Here is a 15,835-nt window from a genome sequence, read left to right on the forward strand (position 1 = left end):
ATGACGTAGGATGTCCCCACCCCCTTCGGCAGTAGGATTAGTCCCTATGGATACACGCAACGACCCACTCACCAAGTGTATCAGGTAAGTCGGCAGCGAGATTCGAAAACTCATCAACAGGGAGCAGACCCGTGACTATGCCGAAGAGCCAATGCATGACTATGCCGAAGAGCCAATGCCTCGGTGGGTGTCGTTTCCAAAATTTAGTGGGAAATGAAATGCACTGGTTATGGGCTTCTAGCACAGTTTCGGAAAATTGGAAAATGGATTAGGTGAATTGAGTAAAATTTTGAAAAATTAACATGATTTTTTTTCTATTTACTAGATACGTGCTTCATTTTTAAAATAAGAGGCATGAATTTGGTTAAGTGAATGTGTTTATTGAATTAAGATGTGAATTCAATTTTGTCTTGCCTTCCTTGCAAGATTTACAAATAATATATGATATATTGATGAATTACTATGAAATTTGCATTCTTGAAATATTCAAGATTTTTTAAAGTGTAAAATTCTTGGATTTTATCATGAATTTCCAAATTATACAGAAAATTTCATAATACTGGGTTCAAATTTTTTTTTTTTTTTTTTCTTATGTCATTTAACATTGAAAAGGTGGAAATTTTAGAAAAGAATTTCCTTTCGAGAAAATTCTTGCAATCCAAATAGGGCCTTTGGGTGCATTTAGATCACCGAATTTAGAAATCAGGTACTGAAATCGGAATCCTATTCCAATTCAACTCAATTCCAGGGTTTGGCTAAAAAAATGAACGGAATTAGGGGCAGAAATGACACGAGGGCTAAAGGTTGATATTTGGAAGCCTCATTTTTGTGAAATGTGATGTTCCTACTTATAAATGATCAAAATCCAAGTTCATCTGACAATCTTATCCGTCCAAAAGAAAGACCAATATTTTTGGCATCAATTGAATAGTCTAGTTCATCGGGCCAGTGCAATTCCCATTCCATGGGCTACTTAAGATTTTAAGTAAATCAACGGTCAAGATCAGTTATTAGACCCCCATGTTTCTATCTAATTATTTATTCTATGTTGCGCCTAATAATTCAGAAATCAAGCCATATGTTTTGACCAACATTTTTTCTTTTTCTTTTAATTTTATCCCAAGACGGCTAGTGGAAATCGCCGGGAAGGTGTTATCGGCAGTGGATTCAATTAATGGGCGTTGGAGATTTTTGTCGTCAAGCGAGCTCTTTCACCGCACGTGCTGCCCGCTCTGTTCGTTTATCTTTTACGTGCTTCCAAAGTCTATTCATTGGCAAAAAGGTCAGTCATGGATAGCCAAAATGGGTCAATTTACGTCTTTATGTTTGACCATAGAATTTCTTTCAACCGTCCGATCGATTCGCACCAAATCTGACGATTGCTTCCTCGTCGTATTGCCTTCTACTTTATTTCGTAGTATGCAGCTCGGGTCGAGTCGAGTCGGGTCGGGTTCGGGTCCGGGTCGAGTCTCGTCCGATCCGAATTTACTCAACCCGAAGCCGACCCGACCCAAGTTCTAACCATGGTTTTAAATTTCGGCTGAAATCCGCTACCGAAACCTTGGTGATTTTGGCATATAAAATATCCAAATATTCTATTTTTTTTATAGTCGTAACTTTACCATGATCTCAGCCTTTGACAACTTGACACAAACAAGCCAAATCAACCGACTAGAGATTGAAATAAATAAGAAGAAAAAAACAAGATTTCAAACCTATCTTCTAAAGTAATTTGTCTTATGGTTAGGATTTTTACAAGAGAGATGATATTCCTCCTCCCCTCTCTCAGCATTTCTACCTACCCAGGTATTTTTATCTAAAAATTCAAACAAAAGGGGGAGATGGTGGAATGTGGGGGAGGAAATATGATAAGGTTTCCCTTCTAAGTTATAACTACAAGGAGCAAGTTAAAAATAGGGAAGTGATATATCAGACCCTTTTATTACTTGGGACACCCAGCAGCAGCAGTGTCCGTGGCAATCAGCACCATTGATTCCTTCTGAGGTGAAGTATATCAGCCCCTCTACAGTCATTGATACACTGCTGCTGGGTGTCCCAAGTAATAAAAGGGGCGGATTTATCACTTCCCTAAAAATAAATTATTTTCGCATTGCAACATTCCAAGTCTAATAATGCTTACGTCAACAACGTAAGCAACAGGGAAACCATTGAATGTAAACCACCTCTGTCTTTATTTCATTATTTTTTAAAACAATGAAACCAAGGAATTGATATCATCACTCCTCTGTTTTAAATAATGGAAAAAAATTTGGCTACTCTAACGTTGCGCGGGAGGTTCTTCAACGCATTAAAATATACTAAAAGCAGGGGGTGTGCCAATACCAATTCCATGGTCTGATATTTTCACACCCCATGTTTGATATTTCCACACCCCCTGTTTCCTCTTTATTTTAGGGCTCAACGTTGCGCAGCCAAGTTTTGTTCTAAATAATGCTACTGAAGCGATTTGCTAGGCAATTTTGTGGAAACCATTTCGTGGCTGACTTTAGCATGAGAATCAGCCACCACAGATGAAATAAATTAATAAGACAAAATCTGCCTAAATTTGAGCCTATGTGGCTGTTCCTGTCATGCAAAAGTCAGCGTGAAATGCTTTCAGCAAAAGTGCCTAGCAAATCCCTCAATTAATACAGAGTAGTGCCACTTTCTCGAATGTCTTCGGAGAACAGTGGTGCATAGTCTTTGGTTGCTTGGCATAGACTTGGAGAATGGTTGTTAATGGCTAAAACATGCTTTTCAGAGGTAAAATTCTATCTTTCTTGGTGGAATTTGGCTGTGTTTGGTTGCACAAAATCTCACCCAATCGTCGAAATTTTGATTGGATTTGAGATTCGTCCTTTGGTTGCCAATAATGCATTGAACTCCCAAGAGACTCCCTGGATGTCTCATAGGTAATTATTGTATGTGTTGAGGTGGAAATCTTGTAAATCTTTGTGCCAGAGCCACTAGGATTTACTTCAAATTTTATAGGGATGCAACTCGGGTCTATTTGTCGGAATTCGGGTTGAGCTTTAACCTTAGGGGCCGTTTCGATACGCGGATTTTAGAATCTAGGTTTTAGTTTGAAAAACAGTGTAAAAGATGGTTCATGATCAAGCCGTTGGATGTTGTCCTGACATCGTTTCTTGGATTTTAAGTAAGAAATCCAGGTTTTAGAAATGTCTCCCACATCCTGTGATTTCTAAAACCTGGAAACATAGGACGATATGCTGCTCTCTTGTTGTCGGAAAGAAGGGTGAGAAATCAGAAAATGATGGCTGGTCTCTTTCTTCTCTCGTCTCCCAACTACAATTTTGAAGAATTCAAGCATTCTAAAATCCGCGTATCCAAACGACCCCTTAAAGTCGGGTTCAGGTTCGGGTTATTCCAATTCATTTTTCTGCAAAAGCTCAACTGGCCCAACCCAACCCAATTTGCACCCCTAAAATTTTACCACTGAAATAAGGGTGTTTTAATCATTAACAACTTGCTTTAAACTTCTCTAATTAGCTGTTAAAGGAGGTTACCAACTTGCTATTCCCTGTAATGAAGTTTTTGAACCCTGTCCATTCCTTTGTCTAAGGTTTAACGCTCACATCTAAGTGGGAGAAGAAGAAAAAAATCATTTATACGAACGTGTTGACTGAAGGTGATCTCTGTCATGACATTTAGTACCTTAGCCATCTCCTACCTAAAAACAGAAAAAATCTGCAACTGTAAAGAGATTGAAGATCTTCACTGTAATGGAAATCTCGCAACGCTTTTCTTGCCATTCATGGCTTACTGTGTAAGGAAAGTAGGCCAATTATATAGATAAATATGGTAAGAATCCCACCAACTCACCAACCAAATAATGAACTTGGTGGGCCCAATCAAATCTCAGCTATCCAATACAAAAAAGTTATATATTCGCACCTTTTCTTAAGAGGGAGTTTCGGTCTCAACCGAAACCCGAAATTTCCTAAATTTTTTGACCGAAATTTCTGATTTCTGTCGAAATTTAAAACCATATAAGACTATGTCCCAACTCCCAAGTAATAAAAAGGGGCGAATATATCAATTCCCATAAAACAAATTGCACCATATGGGAGCTATGAAAAGAAATTAATGTGATTTATTTCAAAACAATAAAATTATTTTTATGGGGTGCTATAAGCTAATAAAATTATTTTTTATGAGGTCCCATAAGCCGACCTAACTAGTTTGGGACAAAGGCTTTGTTGACTTGAGTTGAGGTCCCATAAGCTAATAAAATTATTTTTATGGGGTCCCATAAGCTAATAAAAATTGGACCATATGACTTTTGGATAAAATCCCCTAATAAAATTATTTTTGGATCATCCCATGAAGTGGGCCAACATACTTTTTGAAAATTAGCGCAATTGTCAAATAAACATAGTAGTGCATAATCAGTAGCCATTTTTTTTAAATCTTATATTATGGGTATTTAATGAAAAAAATAAGGGGAATGATGAACACACTGTCTCCTTCCTCCGAGAAACATAGCAGTGCATAATCGTGAATGAAGACAACAGCTGCTGAAAAGTGAGCTTGTGTAGCTGGTCTGACATGCAACAGACCATGCGAAATGCCTTTTGCGGTGGACGCTAGCAAATCCCTTTTTTAATTATTTAAATAATTATAAATGCTTTTTAAGGTTTTCAAAAAGCTCTCGGAATCCAACTAAAAAAAACAAAAGAAAACACTTCTAAAATGTGATCCGTGTGGAAAATAAAGGCGAGAGGGAGGATGACTGAAGATTTGGTCATTTTCACGTCTTTCTTTTTTTCTTTTTCTTTTTCGTATTTGTGCCTATAAGTGCTTTCCTTTTTGTTTTCTTGGGTGCGTGTCATTGTAGAGAGCTTCGTTGTTTTTTTCCAAATACGATCCCATTTTGCTAGCAGCCCTAAAAAAGAAAGGACAAGTTGAGTTTGTGCAATTTCTTAAAACATATATAGTTGTGCAAATATCAGTTGCTTACATTTTCAAAAACCCTAGCACAACCCTGGATCCCATTATCTCGACCCTGACCCGCCCTAACCCTTAGTCAGGGCCGAAAAACCTCAACCCATTGCCCGCCCTACATGGCTCAGCGCGGCCCTGGCCCGCCCTGATTGGCCCTAATTGGGCCGGGCCGGGCTGGCCCTGATTGACCCTAGTGCAAATACTTGTTAAGAGTGCCAAAAATAAAGCAACAACATATCATATAGAACAAAATGATCAATAAACAGAGAAAGGGAACAAAATAAGACAATATGAATTCAACAACATGACGGGCAATAGAGACAATTAATAATAATAATCTAAAGAAACGTCAATCCAAGATAATAGAAAACATTAGCAAAAGAAACATGCACAAATGGTTCAATTCTATAATTGAAAACTTAGGGTCGAGCTGACCCAAGGTATCAACCCTGAACCCGACCCGACCCTGAGTCAGGGCCTATAAAATGAACCCTGACCTGCCCTCAGGGTTGGAAAATCTAGCCCAGACCCTGCTCGGGCTCAGGGCGGGTCAGGGTTGATAGGGCCAAACTTGCACCCCTACTCAAAATCATAGATTAAATGAGTTTTTAATGATGCGTGCACGTGATGTTTTAGGGTTTTTTGCATTTAAACCCGACCCTACCCGAAAATGACTCGGGTTTTGAAATTTCAAACCCGACGCATGTGTTTTAGGGCAAGGTTGATGCGGGTCAGGTTTTACCCGACCCAAGTTGCAACCCTATAGAAAGGTCAACCCTCTTCCAAGGATTGAACACCATCTGAAATATTTTGAGAGCTAAAATTTTTAATACAAGTGGAGGGAAGCAAATGTAGCTGCTGATTTTCTAAAGTGCCCATCCATTTTCTGAGATAGTAGATGAGATTCTGGATAGAGTGGAGGGTCTTTCTCAATTCTGTTCCAGCATACTCGAAGGGAGCTATTGTAGAGGTTGATCGTCTTACCCTAGCAGAAGTTGATCGTCATTCGTTGGAGTCTTTCGGCTTTTTACCTCCATAGTTAGGGGTGGAGGGACATATAGCATGCAGGGTGGCCACGGCCCCCATCAACGACTGGCAAAATTTCTTTTATAACCACAACAAAAAAGGGTTTTACGCCGTTAAATGGAAGAATATACGCCAATGTTACATTTACCGGTGTTTTTAAACGCCGATAAAATGCGTTGTAGAAATTATTACAGAAAGTTAGTAAGCAGCCACCCAATGGCCAGCCCCCCCCCCCCCCCCCCCCCCCCCCCCCCCCCACACACACACCCCTAGTGTAAATTCCTGGCCCCGCCCCTGTTGATAGTGTTTGGTGTATTGAATCCTTTTTCATCAATAAAGTTCCATCATTTCAAAAAAAAAAAAGAAAAAAAAAAGGGGTAAAGAGCCCAAGGGTTGAACATCCCTGTTTTCATCTTCCCTCCTCTACTTTATTCATTGCACATCAAGATGGTGAGGGGAGGAAGGTACAGAGAACGCAACTCATATTCTTGTCGTTTAATCCCTCTTGTCAGGGTCCCCCGAACCCCAACTTGCCCATAAAAAGAAGACCAGTAGAGGGCAGAGGGCACGGATGAAAGGGAGATATCTCCCCTCAGCCCGCAAAGAAGTTGCCAAAATATGATGTGACTGGATTGGTTGAAAAAAGTGGATGTTAAAACCAAGGAGTGATGCCCCTTATCAAATGTGTCCAGAACCAATGTACTGGGAAGGAAAAACCTCTCTCTTTCTCAAACAGAGTTACCTCATTTAAAAGGCCAATTTACGCTATCAAACTCCCATCAATCATGACAAGTTAGTTTACCACTCCTTTCTAATCGTCTGAAATGAATATTTGTCCCTATTTATCTTATAATAGAGGATTAATTATTATTAGAGAACCACCAAGTAGAAAGTCACTATTATGATCAATCGTAAACAGGTAATTTTTGGGTTTTACTCAATCCCAAAACTCAATTCTAATACCGGATGGTGTAGCCTGGCTATCCGAGTGTGGATGTTTTGCCGAGGATCAAAGACGTCACTCCCACCTACTAGTGCAAATCGGAGAAGAAGATAAAAGAAAAATGTCCGTGTTTCTCCCTTAGTTCTATTATTTCATAAAATCAATAAAAGACTCCTTTCGAATGTCCAAATAATAAGATTTCCTAAGAATTTTTTTCTTACTGTTTTGAAATAAGACTTTCTATGCCAAGAGATGCGGCTGCATCACTATTTGAGACAATCATAAAACAAGTGTGTGTTCATATCATTTTCCAAATTAATGGTTATTTCATATCAACCATAGATAATGACAGTTCAAATGCATGTTTTTCTACAGGTCAAGATGTTGATTGCTTTTCAATTCAATTGAGGAAGACATTTCAAATCAACAAAGTGAGGCTGACAAAGCGAATTTTTTTAGGCCACATTTGTATACCCACAGGATTTAGAGTTGGATTTCACACAATTGCAGTTGAGATTTGGAATTGGATTAGATCCTTAAATTTCCAAAGCTATTACTTTTCTTTACTTTCCTTTGACTAGCCTATTCTCATTTTACATCACTTTTGTAGAGATTCTTCACTATCTAGACCTCCATTGAAGCTCTCTTGTGTGCAAGCTTGGTTTTGAAGCTTTCTTCTTTTTTTTTGTTCGTCTTGTATTGTGTTCTTCCATATATATTGGATTACATCTTGTGGTGATTGTTCTTCTTCTCTTTTGGTTATTGTTCTTGGGCTAGTGTAAACTTTGGTTTCACTATTCCAGAAGAGGGTTTCCGGTGCTGTGAAATCCGTCTTTCTTTATACTGTAGCAGCAAGACGTCTCCCTACCTCCCTCTCACTCTCGTAAAACATAAGGATGAGGATGATTGATGTATTTTGTATCCAAAACTCAAATCCAAATCCAAATACAAAAACATGAGGTAACCACATGTCGGTCTTCTTTTTTTGAATTTGTATCAGCCAACAAATTGAGTTTTTCAGTTCATATTCGGAGATCAAAATAAGGGCGCCAAATATGGTATAGTAGGTTCGTATTAAACGACAAAAAATACAAATTCGTAGGTTTTAGAATTGGAAAGCAAATATGATTTTGGCTAGGGATATTAGAGATCTTATGTACAGCTAATCAAATGGGCCGTTCAGATCAATCAAAAATAAGATCTACTACGTCCATGTGGCAACCTCATTGTATTGTGCAATGAGGTCGTGCCCTACGAAAGTAGAAAAACCATTTAAGACGAGCATCATTTTAAGAAAAATGATCATGCGCCGCACACGGACGCACTCCCGCGTGTAGGGCAATTGGGTCCATGAATATTGTTGGCCATCACAAATCTGTCCTATTACCCTAGGCCCCACTCTGGTCGGGTGATTCTATACCGTTGATCAAGCATGATGCAAAAATGTTCTTTACGATGTCTTCAAGCCTTTTCTTTTTGTGCCTCACAATCTCACAAATCTAGCCCACTTGGTTGCCTTGTAATGGCCCATCAGATCAACGATCCCAATTACCAAGAAAATGTGCCCAACGTGCGCTGACTCATGATTGTAATTGTTCATCAAGATTAGTTCGTCTTGCTAATCAATCTCAACAATCCGTTGTAGAATGCTAATCTAATAGTTCAGGAAAAAAAAAAATTTGAGAGAGATGAGGAGGGAGTTACTAAATGGGATTTCTCGGGTCCCATTGGAGTCATGGACTGTAGTAAACCAGAGATTAATGCAGTACTTCAGGGCATTAGGATCACTGAAGTTAGTGCATTGGATAGACTAATAATTTAGAGAGATTCTCTCAATACATCAGCTGGATGGCCATTGGAGTCATGGACTGTAGTAAACCAGAGATTAATGCAGTACTTCAGGGCATCAGGATCACTGAAGTTAGTGCATTGGATAGACTAACAATTTAGAGAGATTCTCTCAATACATCAGATGGATGGTCGGTAGTAGGCCTCATATGTGGAGATTTGCGAAGGTGATTGACGAGATTCGAGACCGTTTGGAAGACCATCTGGTCCAGTACGTTAGCCATTCGGCTAACAATGGAACAAATTTATTAGCCAAAGACGGGGTGAATCAGGCATCGCTAGAGATTTTTTATTTTCTACCCCCATCGTTTACTATTGACCTCCTCGAGGTCAGGGCTTCTCCCCTCTCTTTTAATATACATCTCAACACTTCAAAAAAATGAGAGAGAGTGAGAGTTATACACTATGTTTTGAAACCCGTCAAAGAATCTTACAGAAGAAGATTTGCTGTGGAAATTATCCTTTAAACAATGCTTTTGAATTATTTAATTCATTATTATACCTTAAACAAGCGCTAATTGTGTGGTTATAACAATTAAAAGATGAAACAGATGGATAAATTTCTCCTCCGCTACATGTGATTAAAAGGCATGCATCCAATTGAAAAGTTCTTGTCCTACACACATCATGACTTCTTTTTCATAAGAAAATGCTTAGGTTGGTGATGACTGGATTAAGCACTATCTCAAACATTGCGGCAGAGATAAGACATTTTCATAAATAATTAGATATCTTAATCTCACAGGTGTACTTAGCGCACATGGCAGAGAGATGGTAAGCAAAATTAGCCTGAGAAGGGACAAAATATGTTCATAAATCAAAAGATTCGGCAACTGATCAAGAGATTGCTTCTTGTTTTCAACATAAGCACATGTAACTAGGCACGGCACCCATGTAAGTTCGTCTTATACTGTAAAAAGTAAAAGAGGATCAAATTACACAGATTCGGAAGGTTTATAATTACAGTATAATTCGCGGTTTGGGTCATGTTGAGGACAACCCTAGGCCAAACCGAGGTAGCATTCCCTCAACCCTAACCCCACCTAATCCATAGGTCGAGATGGGTGATGGCACCAGAATCCGGGTTCGCGATCGTGCGGTGGGTAGAGAGCCTCCGTTGGGGTCTGCAATCACAACAAAGGGGTCATGGAGGTCCGGGGTGGGTCCCGGACAACCACTTCGACACCCAAGTCAGATTCTGGACCAACGATATAAAGAACAACAAGAAATGACGGAGGTATAATCAAGTTTATTATGACCAATGTACGGGTTCTTTCTCTGATATCTGGGTGGGTGAGTTGGGAGCAGAGCATAGAGGGGGGGATATGGCGTCCAACACCTCTTCCCTTTCTTGATTAAAGTTGGAAAATCTTACTAACGGTATGGAGCTTCCTCTAATGGCCTCCTTTTTTAGAGTCGTTCCTTTTCTTAGGCTGGATCGGGCATTTTTTCTTAGGGACTTAATGGCGTATTTATACTTTGATCTTGCATGCAAATCTTCTTCATAGGGCGCCACGTGGACCTTTTCATCATTTCAGAGAGAAAACCTTCTGTTGTTGGATTGGATTACCCCCTGGTTCGACGGCACGCGTGGCTTTGTTGTGTAATCTAGCCCATAATCGTGATGATGAAGTTTTTGGAGGCGGGAAGGTGACAAGTGGCAAGATCGCGTGGTCTTACTGTGTATTAATGTCTTTCCTAATCATGATTAGATTCTTCTGCCGTATGGGTGACACGTGGTGAGATCCAACAGTCCCGCCGTATTTATGCCCTATCAATGGGTCAATCCTAAGTAACCCACTCTTAATCTAACAACCCTAACCAACCTCTCTAACTCATTTTTTTCCCAAATCGGGTCTGGTTATGTGGGGTTGGCTTAGGGTTGGTCCAAGCCAAAAATAAAAATAAAATAGAAGACATAATAGTAAGACTTTAAAAAACATGATAAGGTTGCCTAAGGCCTCAACCCTGATCCAACATGAAAGTAAATCGGGTTGGTTTTTCCCAACCCAACAGTTGGGTTCAGGTTGAGCACCACCAAAGTTGCACCTAGAGCTACAACTTGGGTTGGGATGAACCTGAACCCCAACGGGATCAACTCGATTTTGGCTCGGGTTATGTTGGTTAGGGTTGGGAAAAGTCAATGCGATTTAATTTCGAGTTGGGTTACGATTGAGGCCTTAGGCAACCCAACCGACCCGAACCCGGTCCCTGTCCTCTAATTTTATCGTGATTTCTTAGGATTATATATATGTATTTGGGTTAACCCGAATCCAAATCGACTCAACCCAACCTGATTTGGAAAAACGGGTTAGAGGGATTGGGTTAGGGTTGAGCACCCCCGACCCGAGGCTTGGGTGGGTCAGGTTAGGGTTGAGGAAAAGCTATCTCGGGTTGGGCTAGGGTTGGCCTCAACCCGATCCAACCCAACCCGATTTCACTCCTAGTTGTACCCCTACTGAATTCCTAGATTTATCTGTCAATATCAATTCTCGCTTATAAATATTTACCCTTCAATTCTGAATAATAATAATAGATGATACGTAACGCATATGAGAAGCTTGATCTTGGGCCCACCAATGATGTCGGCATGATCTTGACCCTTGCTTGGGAGAGGGGCTAAAGATGTGACCAATTTAATATAATCAATTTGAACAATTAACCATTCGATTGGAAGACTTTAATGTGAACATTTTCACCAACTTTCCCATTCCTCAAGCAGGAATCCGAGTGATAAGTAATTTACAAATTTAAAACAACCGAGTCAAGGAACGAGTTAGCCAAGTGACTCGGCGAGTCAATAAAAAGCTCCAATGACCCCCTTGCTGACGAATCAAAGCGTGACCTCATTAGCCTCCACTGACTGATAAAGGAATTAATAATCAATAAAGATTTAAGCACGAGGATTAATTAAACCCTACGAAATTTCACAGAAAGTCCCCTTAAAAAAAAAACCCACCCTCGTTCATGAACCTTCAACTCTTATATAAACCCCTCCAAACCCCCGTTTTCCCAAATTCCATTCTCTCTCTTAAAAACCCAAAACCCCATTTTTCCTACCTCCATCTTATTCATTTTCACCGGCATTTTCCGGTCTACGATGTACGGACAGAGCTTCGACTCTGATATTGCCTTGCTGGAATCAATAACCCATCACCTGTTTGATGATTCGGAGCATCTCTCGAGCTTTGCCACCGGCGAGCTGACCTGTTACCGGAACAGCCTGCTCCCTTGCCTAATGGAAAACTGGGGCGAGTTACCGTTAAAAGAGGACGACTCTGAGGATATGGTGGTTTACGATTTCCTCCGTGACGCCGTTAGCGTTGGATGGATTCCGTCAATTGCAACACCTGATTCTCCTGATACCCCAACTTTTCCGTTAAAGGAAACCGTCAAATCTGAGCCGCTTGAGCCGTCCTATCAGGCGGCTCTATTGGCTAAGCCGCAAGATACTGAGCCGGCGCGTGTTCAGGAGAAGGGAAAGCATTATAGAGGAGTGCGAAGAAGGCCGTGGGGTAAATTCGCGGCTGAGATTCGAGATCCGGCAAAGAACGGCGCGCGGGTTTGGCTAGGGACATTTGAGACGGCTGAGGATGCCGCGCTCGCTTACGACCGAGCCGCGTTCCGGATGCGTGGCTCCCGCGCCTTGCTAAATTTCCCCCTCCGGATCGGCTCCAACGCCGAGCCGCCAGCTCGACTCTCTTCCAAACGCGCCTCGCCAGAGCCGTCATCATCAGCTTCCTCGTCCACATCATCGGCTTCCTCGTCAAGCCGCTCATCAAAGAAAAAGAAGGGAAGTGAGCCAGCAGCTCCGGCTCAAGCCGAGTTGGACTGTACAAGCCGATCGGATATTTACTTCGTGGGACATCCGCAACGGGGCGAGCAACTAGTTGCTAATTAGCGCCGCGTGGCACAATCTAACCCGCTGGATTGTGTACGGCTTTTTTAAAATTATTTTGTCTCCCCCCCAATTTTGGAGAAAATACCGAAGAGTTACTTTGGAAGGCGTGTTTGTTTGGGGAGAGATTCTCTGTTTGATGATAACGTTGTGAATAACAGTTTTTTTTAATTATTTGATTCCACTTTCACGTGGTTTTCTCCAGATTATTATTATTATTTTTGTTTGGTAGGTTTTGCTCTTAGATATCTTCTCTACATCTTCAATTAATTTAATAAAAAATTGGATCCCAAGACAAGCTAATAAATAAAAACATTAATTTGGGAAAGAAATATTACTTAACTAAATATGGTATGAGATGAAAATTGGAAGAGGGGGAGCTAATACACTAGAACTCGGTGTATAACTGTTAACACCGATTTCCGGTTTCTCTGATCGAACGGTCGGTAGAGATTTGCCGTACAATTCCGAGGAGATGAAAGATCTTGGAGAACAAATTCTAAAATATTTCAACTATTTTAACGAGAAATCAATGTTACATTCAACAACTGAGATAAGAGAAGATAACAAGAAGTAAACTGAGTAGAAGATGTAATGTGAGATCCTTTCTTTAAGACTTCGGCTGACGTGGCCAAAGGAATCATGGGATTTGTTATTAAAGGAGAGCGAAAGGTGATCTATTACTGACCGTTGGATCATCTCTTGACACGTGTTCAGATCGTGAAGGACAAAATCCGATTTTACCCCTAACAATAACCATCTCTATCTTGGGGAGATCATTTTATATGGTGTAAGCCCTTATAATCCCTTATTTTCTAAAAAAGTACTGCAATAGAAGCCTCTACAGATAGGAGGGATAAGTTATCCTATGGAAATGATTTTTGGGGAACAACTTATTTAAGTTGTGTTCCATTTTATGGACGGTTTGGATCATCCTATGATGTGGTCCGTACAGTACTTTTTGAAAAATAAAGGACTATAAGGGCTTTACCCCCCCATATAAAAACTCCTATCTTGGGATCGATGGGGACTGTTGATGAATCACATCTTTTCAAGCTTTATCGATCTAATGATACTTCCCCGTTATCGAACTTTTGAATCCCCATTTAGGAATCCGGAGATGATCTAAATTACTTATCCTTACATGATCTAAGTAACAGATTCTCATTTATTTATTTTCCTTTTCCTCTTTGAGAGGAAAGTGAAACAGTAAAAAAGGGGGGTTGCATTTGGATAATGTACAACCAGCCAGGGCTGTAATGTATATAGTAAATAGCAACGAAACACTAGGAGAAAAAAGAAACTATGTAATTTTACTTTGATCTTCGCTTTCTTTTTTTTTTCTTTTTTTTCTTTTTTTGCAACCAAAGGGAAGGGCCCCTCGTGCATTTGGTTGCGAAAAGATATGTCCAATGGGATTACGATTCGCCAGAGCGGGACCATACTATGTGACAAATATCCCATCATAGTGTTAGCCATATTCAACCACCTTTTGTTCACCAAATTACTCTCTATATATGAAAAGTATGCAACCAGTTGTTCATTGGATTGTTGGAATCAAGAATCAAAATCATCATCCTATTTCAATTTCTATTCTGATTCTACTATAAACAGAATGGGAAAGCGTTTAAGATAAAAAAAAATTTAAGTAAAACATTCACTAAAATTTTCATTAGGACAATCTAAAAGCATGTTCTGTTCATTTTCTTTCTTTGTTTTTTTTTTTTTGAACCAAAGGCCGGAATAAGACAGAATCAGACTAGGGTCCCAATTCCAGTGCTTGATTCGGGCAATCTAAACACATGGTTTCCTCTGTATTAGATTGCAGACCGTGTAAGGCTGTTATACCTGCCTGGTAATCCTAAAATTCACCACCTTCAAGAAATCAAATCAATAGGGAAAAAACCAGATGGATAGAAGTGTACGAAAAGAAATAAAATGTAAAAAACTGATAATTTGTCTCACTAGAGCCGCTCCTCTGACTTCCTCTATACATGTTGACTGTGGACTTAGCCCTTCAAACCCGTGACCACATTTCATTCAACTGTACGCCATAGGCAAAGAGAAAGGTGGCTCAACAGTTAGTGTGTTTGTCTCATTGTTAGAGGTCTCATTCACACAAGGACGGGGAGAGGTAGAGAATTCGAATGTCACATTCCAATTTGAAGATGAGAGAGCAAAGTGAGGGCCCACATCTATGTGGCCCGGTCCATTGATCTAGAGGTCCCACATCCATGTGACCCGGTCCATTGAACTAGAGGTCTACCCCCCATGCATTAGGTTCAACTGAATGACTTGATGAAGAGCAATTGAGGAGGCATACGTACAAAACATAACTGTCTCCATTCAATATCATTGTCTCATTGTCTCATTGTCTGGCTCCATTGATAGGGGTACAACTTGGGCTGGGTGGGGTCAGTTTGAGGCAAACGCTAGTCCAACCCTGAGGCAGCGTTACTTTGACTTTAACCCGACTCCACCCGGGTCTTAACCTGAAGAGGGTCAACTCTAACTCAACTCGCATCTTGATCACTCAAACCTAACTCAACCAGCATTTAAATCACTCAACTCTAACCCAAGTCGGCTAACTAACCTGATTTTCCAAATCAATGTAGGGTTGGGTCAGCTTGAGTTTAGGTTGTCCCGAGACATTCACAAAGTACAATGATCCTACTACTTTATGTTTACACCTCCTAGTTCAATATAATACGTCTAGGGATTTGCTAGGGACCATCACAGAAGGCACTTCACGGATTGGCTGTTGCATGTGAGAACAGCCACACATGCTCATACTTTGTCTTATTCATTTAATTCATCTGAGGTGGCTGCTCTCACATGAAACAACCCAGCTGCGAAATGCCTTCCGCGATGGTCCCTAGCAAATCCCATACATCTATTTAATAATGCCAAAACAGTTGCTTACAAGTAATTCTTCGTTGAAGATCAATAATTGCAATGGTGTATCCCATCACAATGAATTTTTCAAAGCTTAACTCGTTAAAGACCCGTTCAATACATAAGCATAGCTTAGGCTTTGCTTGGAAGGCCGTGGCTGATCCTTCACATGTCAAATCAGAATGGTACCCTATTTAATGAAAAAACAACCATTGTCTAGTCCTTCACCGTACGCCTAATACAAATAGGTAGTCTTGATC

At 40.3% G+C, this 15,835-nt stretch overlaps 1 protein-coding gene across 1 annotated transcript; it reads left to right on the plus strand.

Moving 5' to 3' along the window:
* Nucleotides 1-11,776: 11,776 nt before the first annotated feature.
* LOC143886831 (ethylene-responsive transcription factor 2-like) lies at nt 11,777-12,884 on the plus strand. The gene has a single exon (XM_077390977.1). The coding sequence runs from the start codon at nt 11,883-11,885 to the stop codon at nt 12,681-12,683; it is 801 nt and encodes a 266-aa protein (XP_077247092.1). The 5' UTR covers nt 11,777-11,882; the 3' UTR covers nt 12,684-12,884.
* Nucleotides 12,885-15,835: the final 2,951 nt, after the last annotated feature.

This window comes from Tasmannia lanceolata, unplaced genomic scaffold (genome assembly GCF_043159265.1).
Source record: "Tasmannia lanceolata isolate RefF3 unplaced genomic scaffold, GAP_Taslan_0.1 ptg000002l, whole genome shotgun sequence".
Lineage (NCBI taxonomy): Eukaryota > Viridiplantae > Streptophyta > Magnoliopsida > Canellales > Winteraceae > Tasmannia > Tasmannia lanceolata.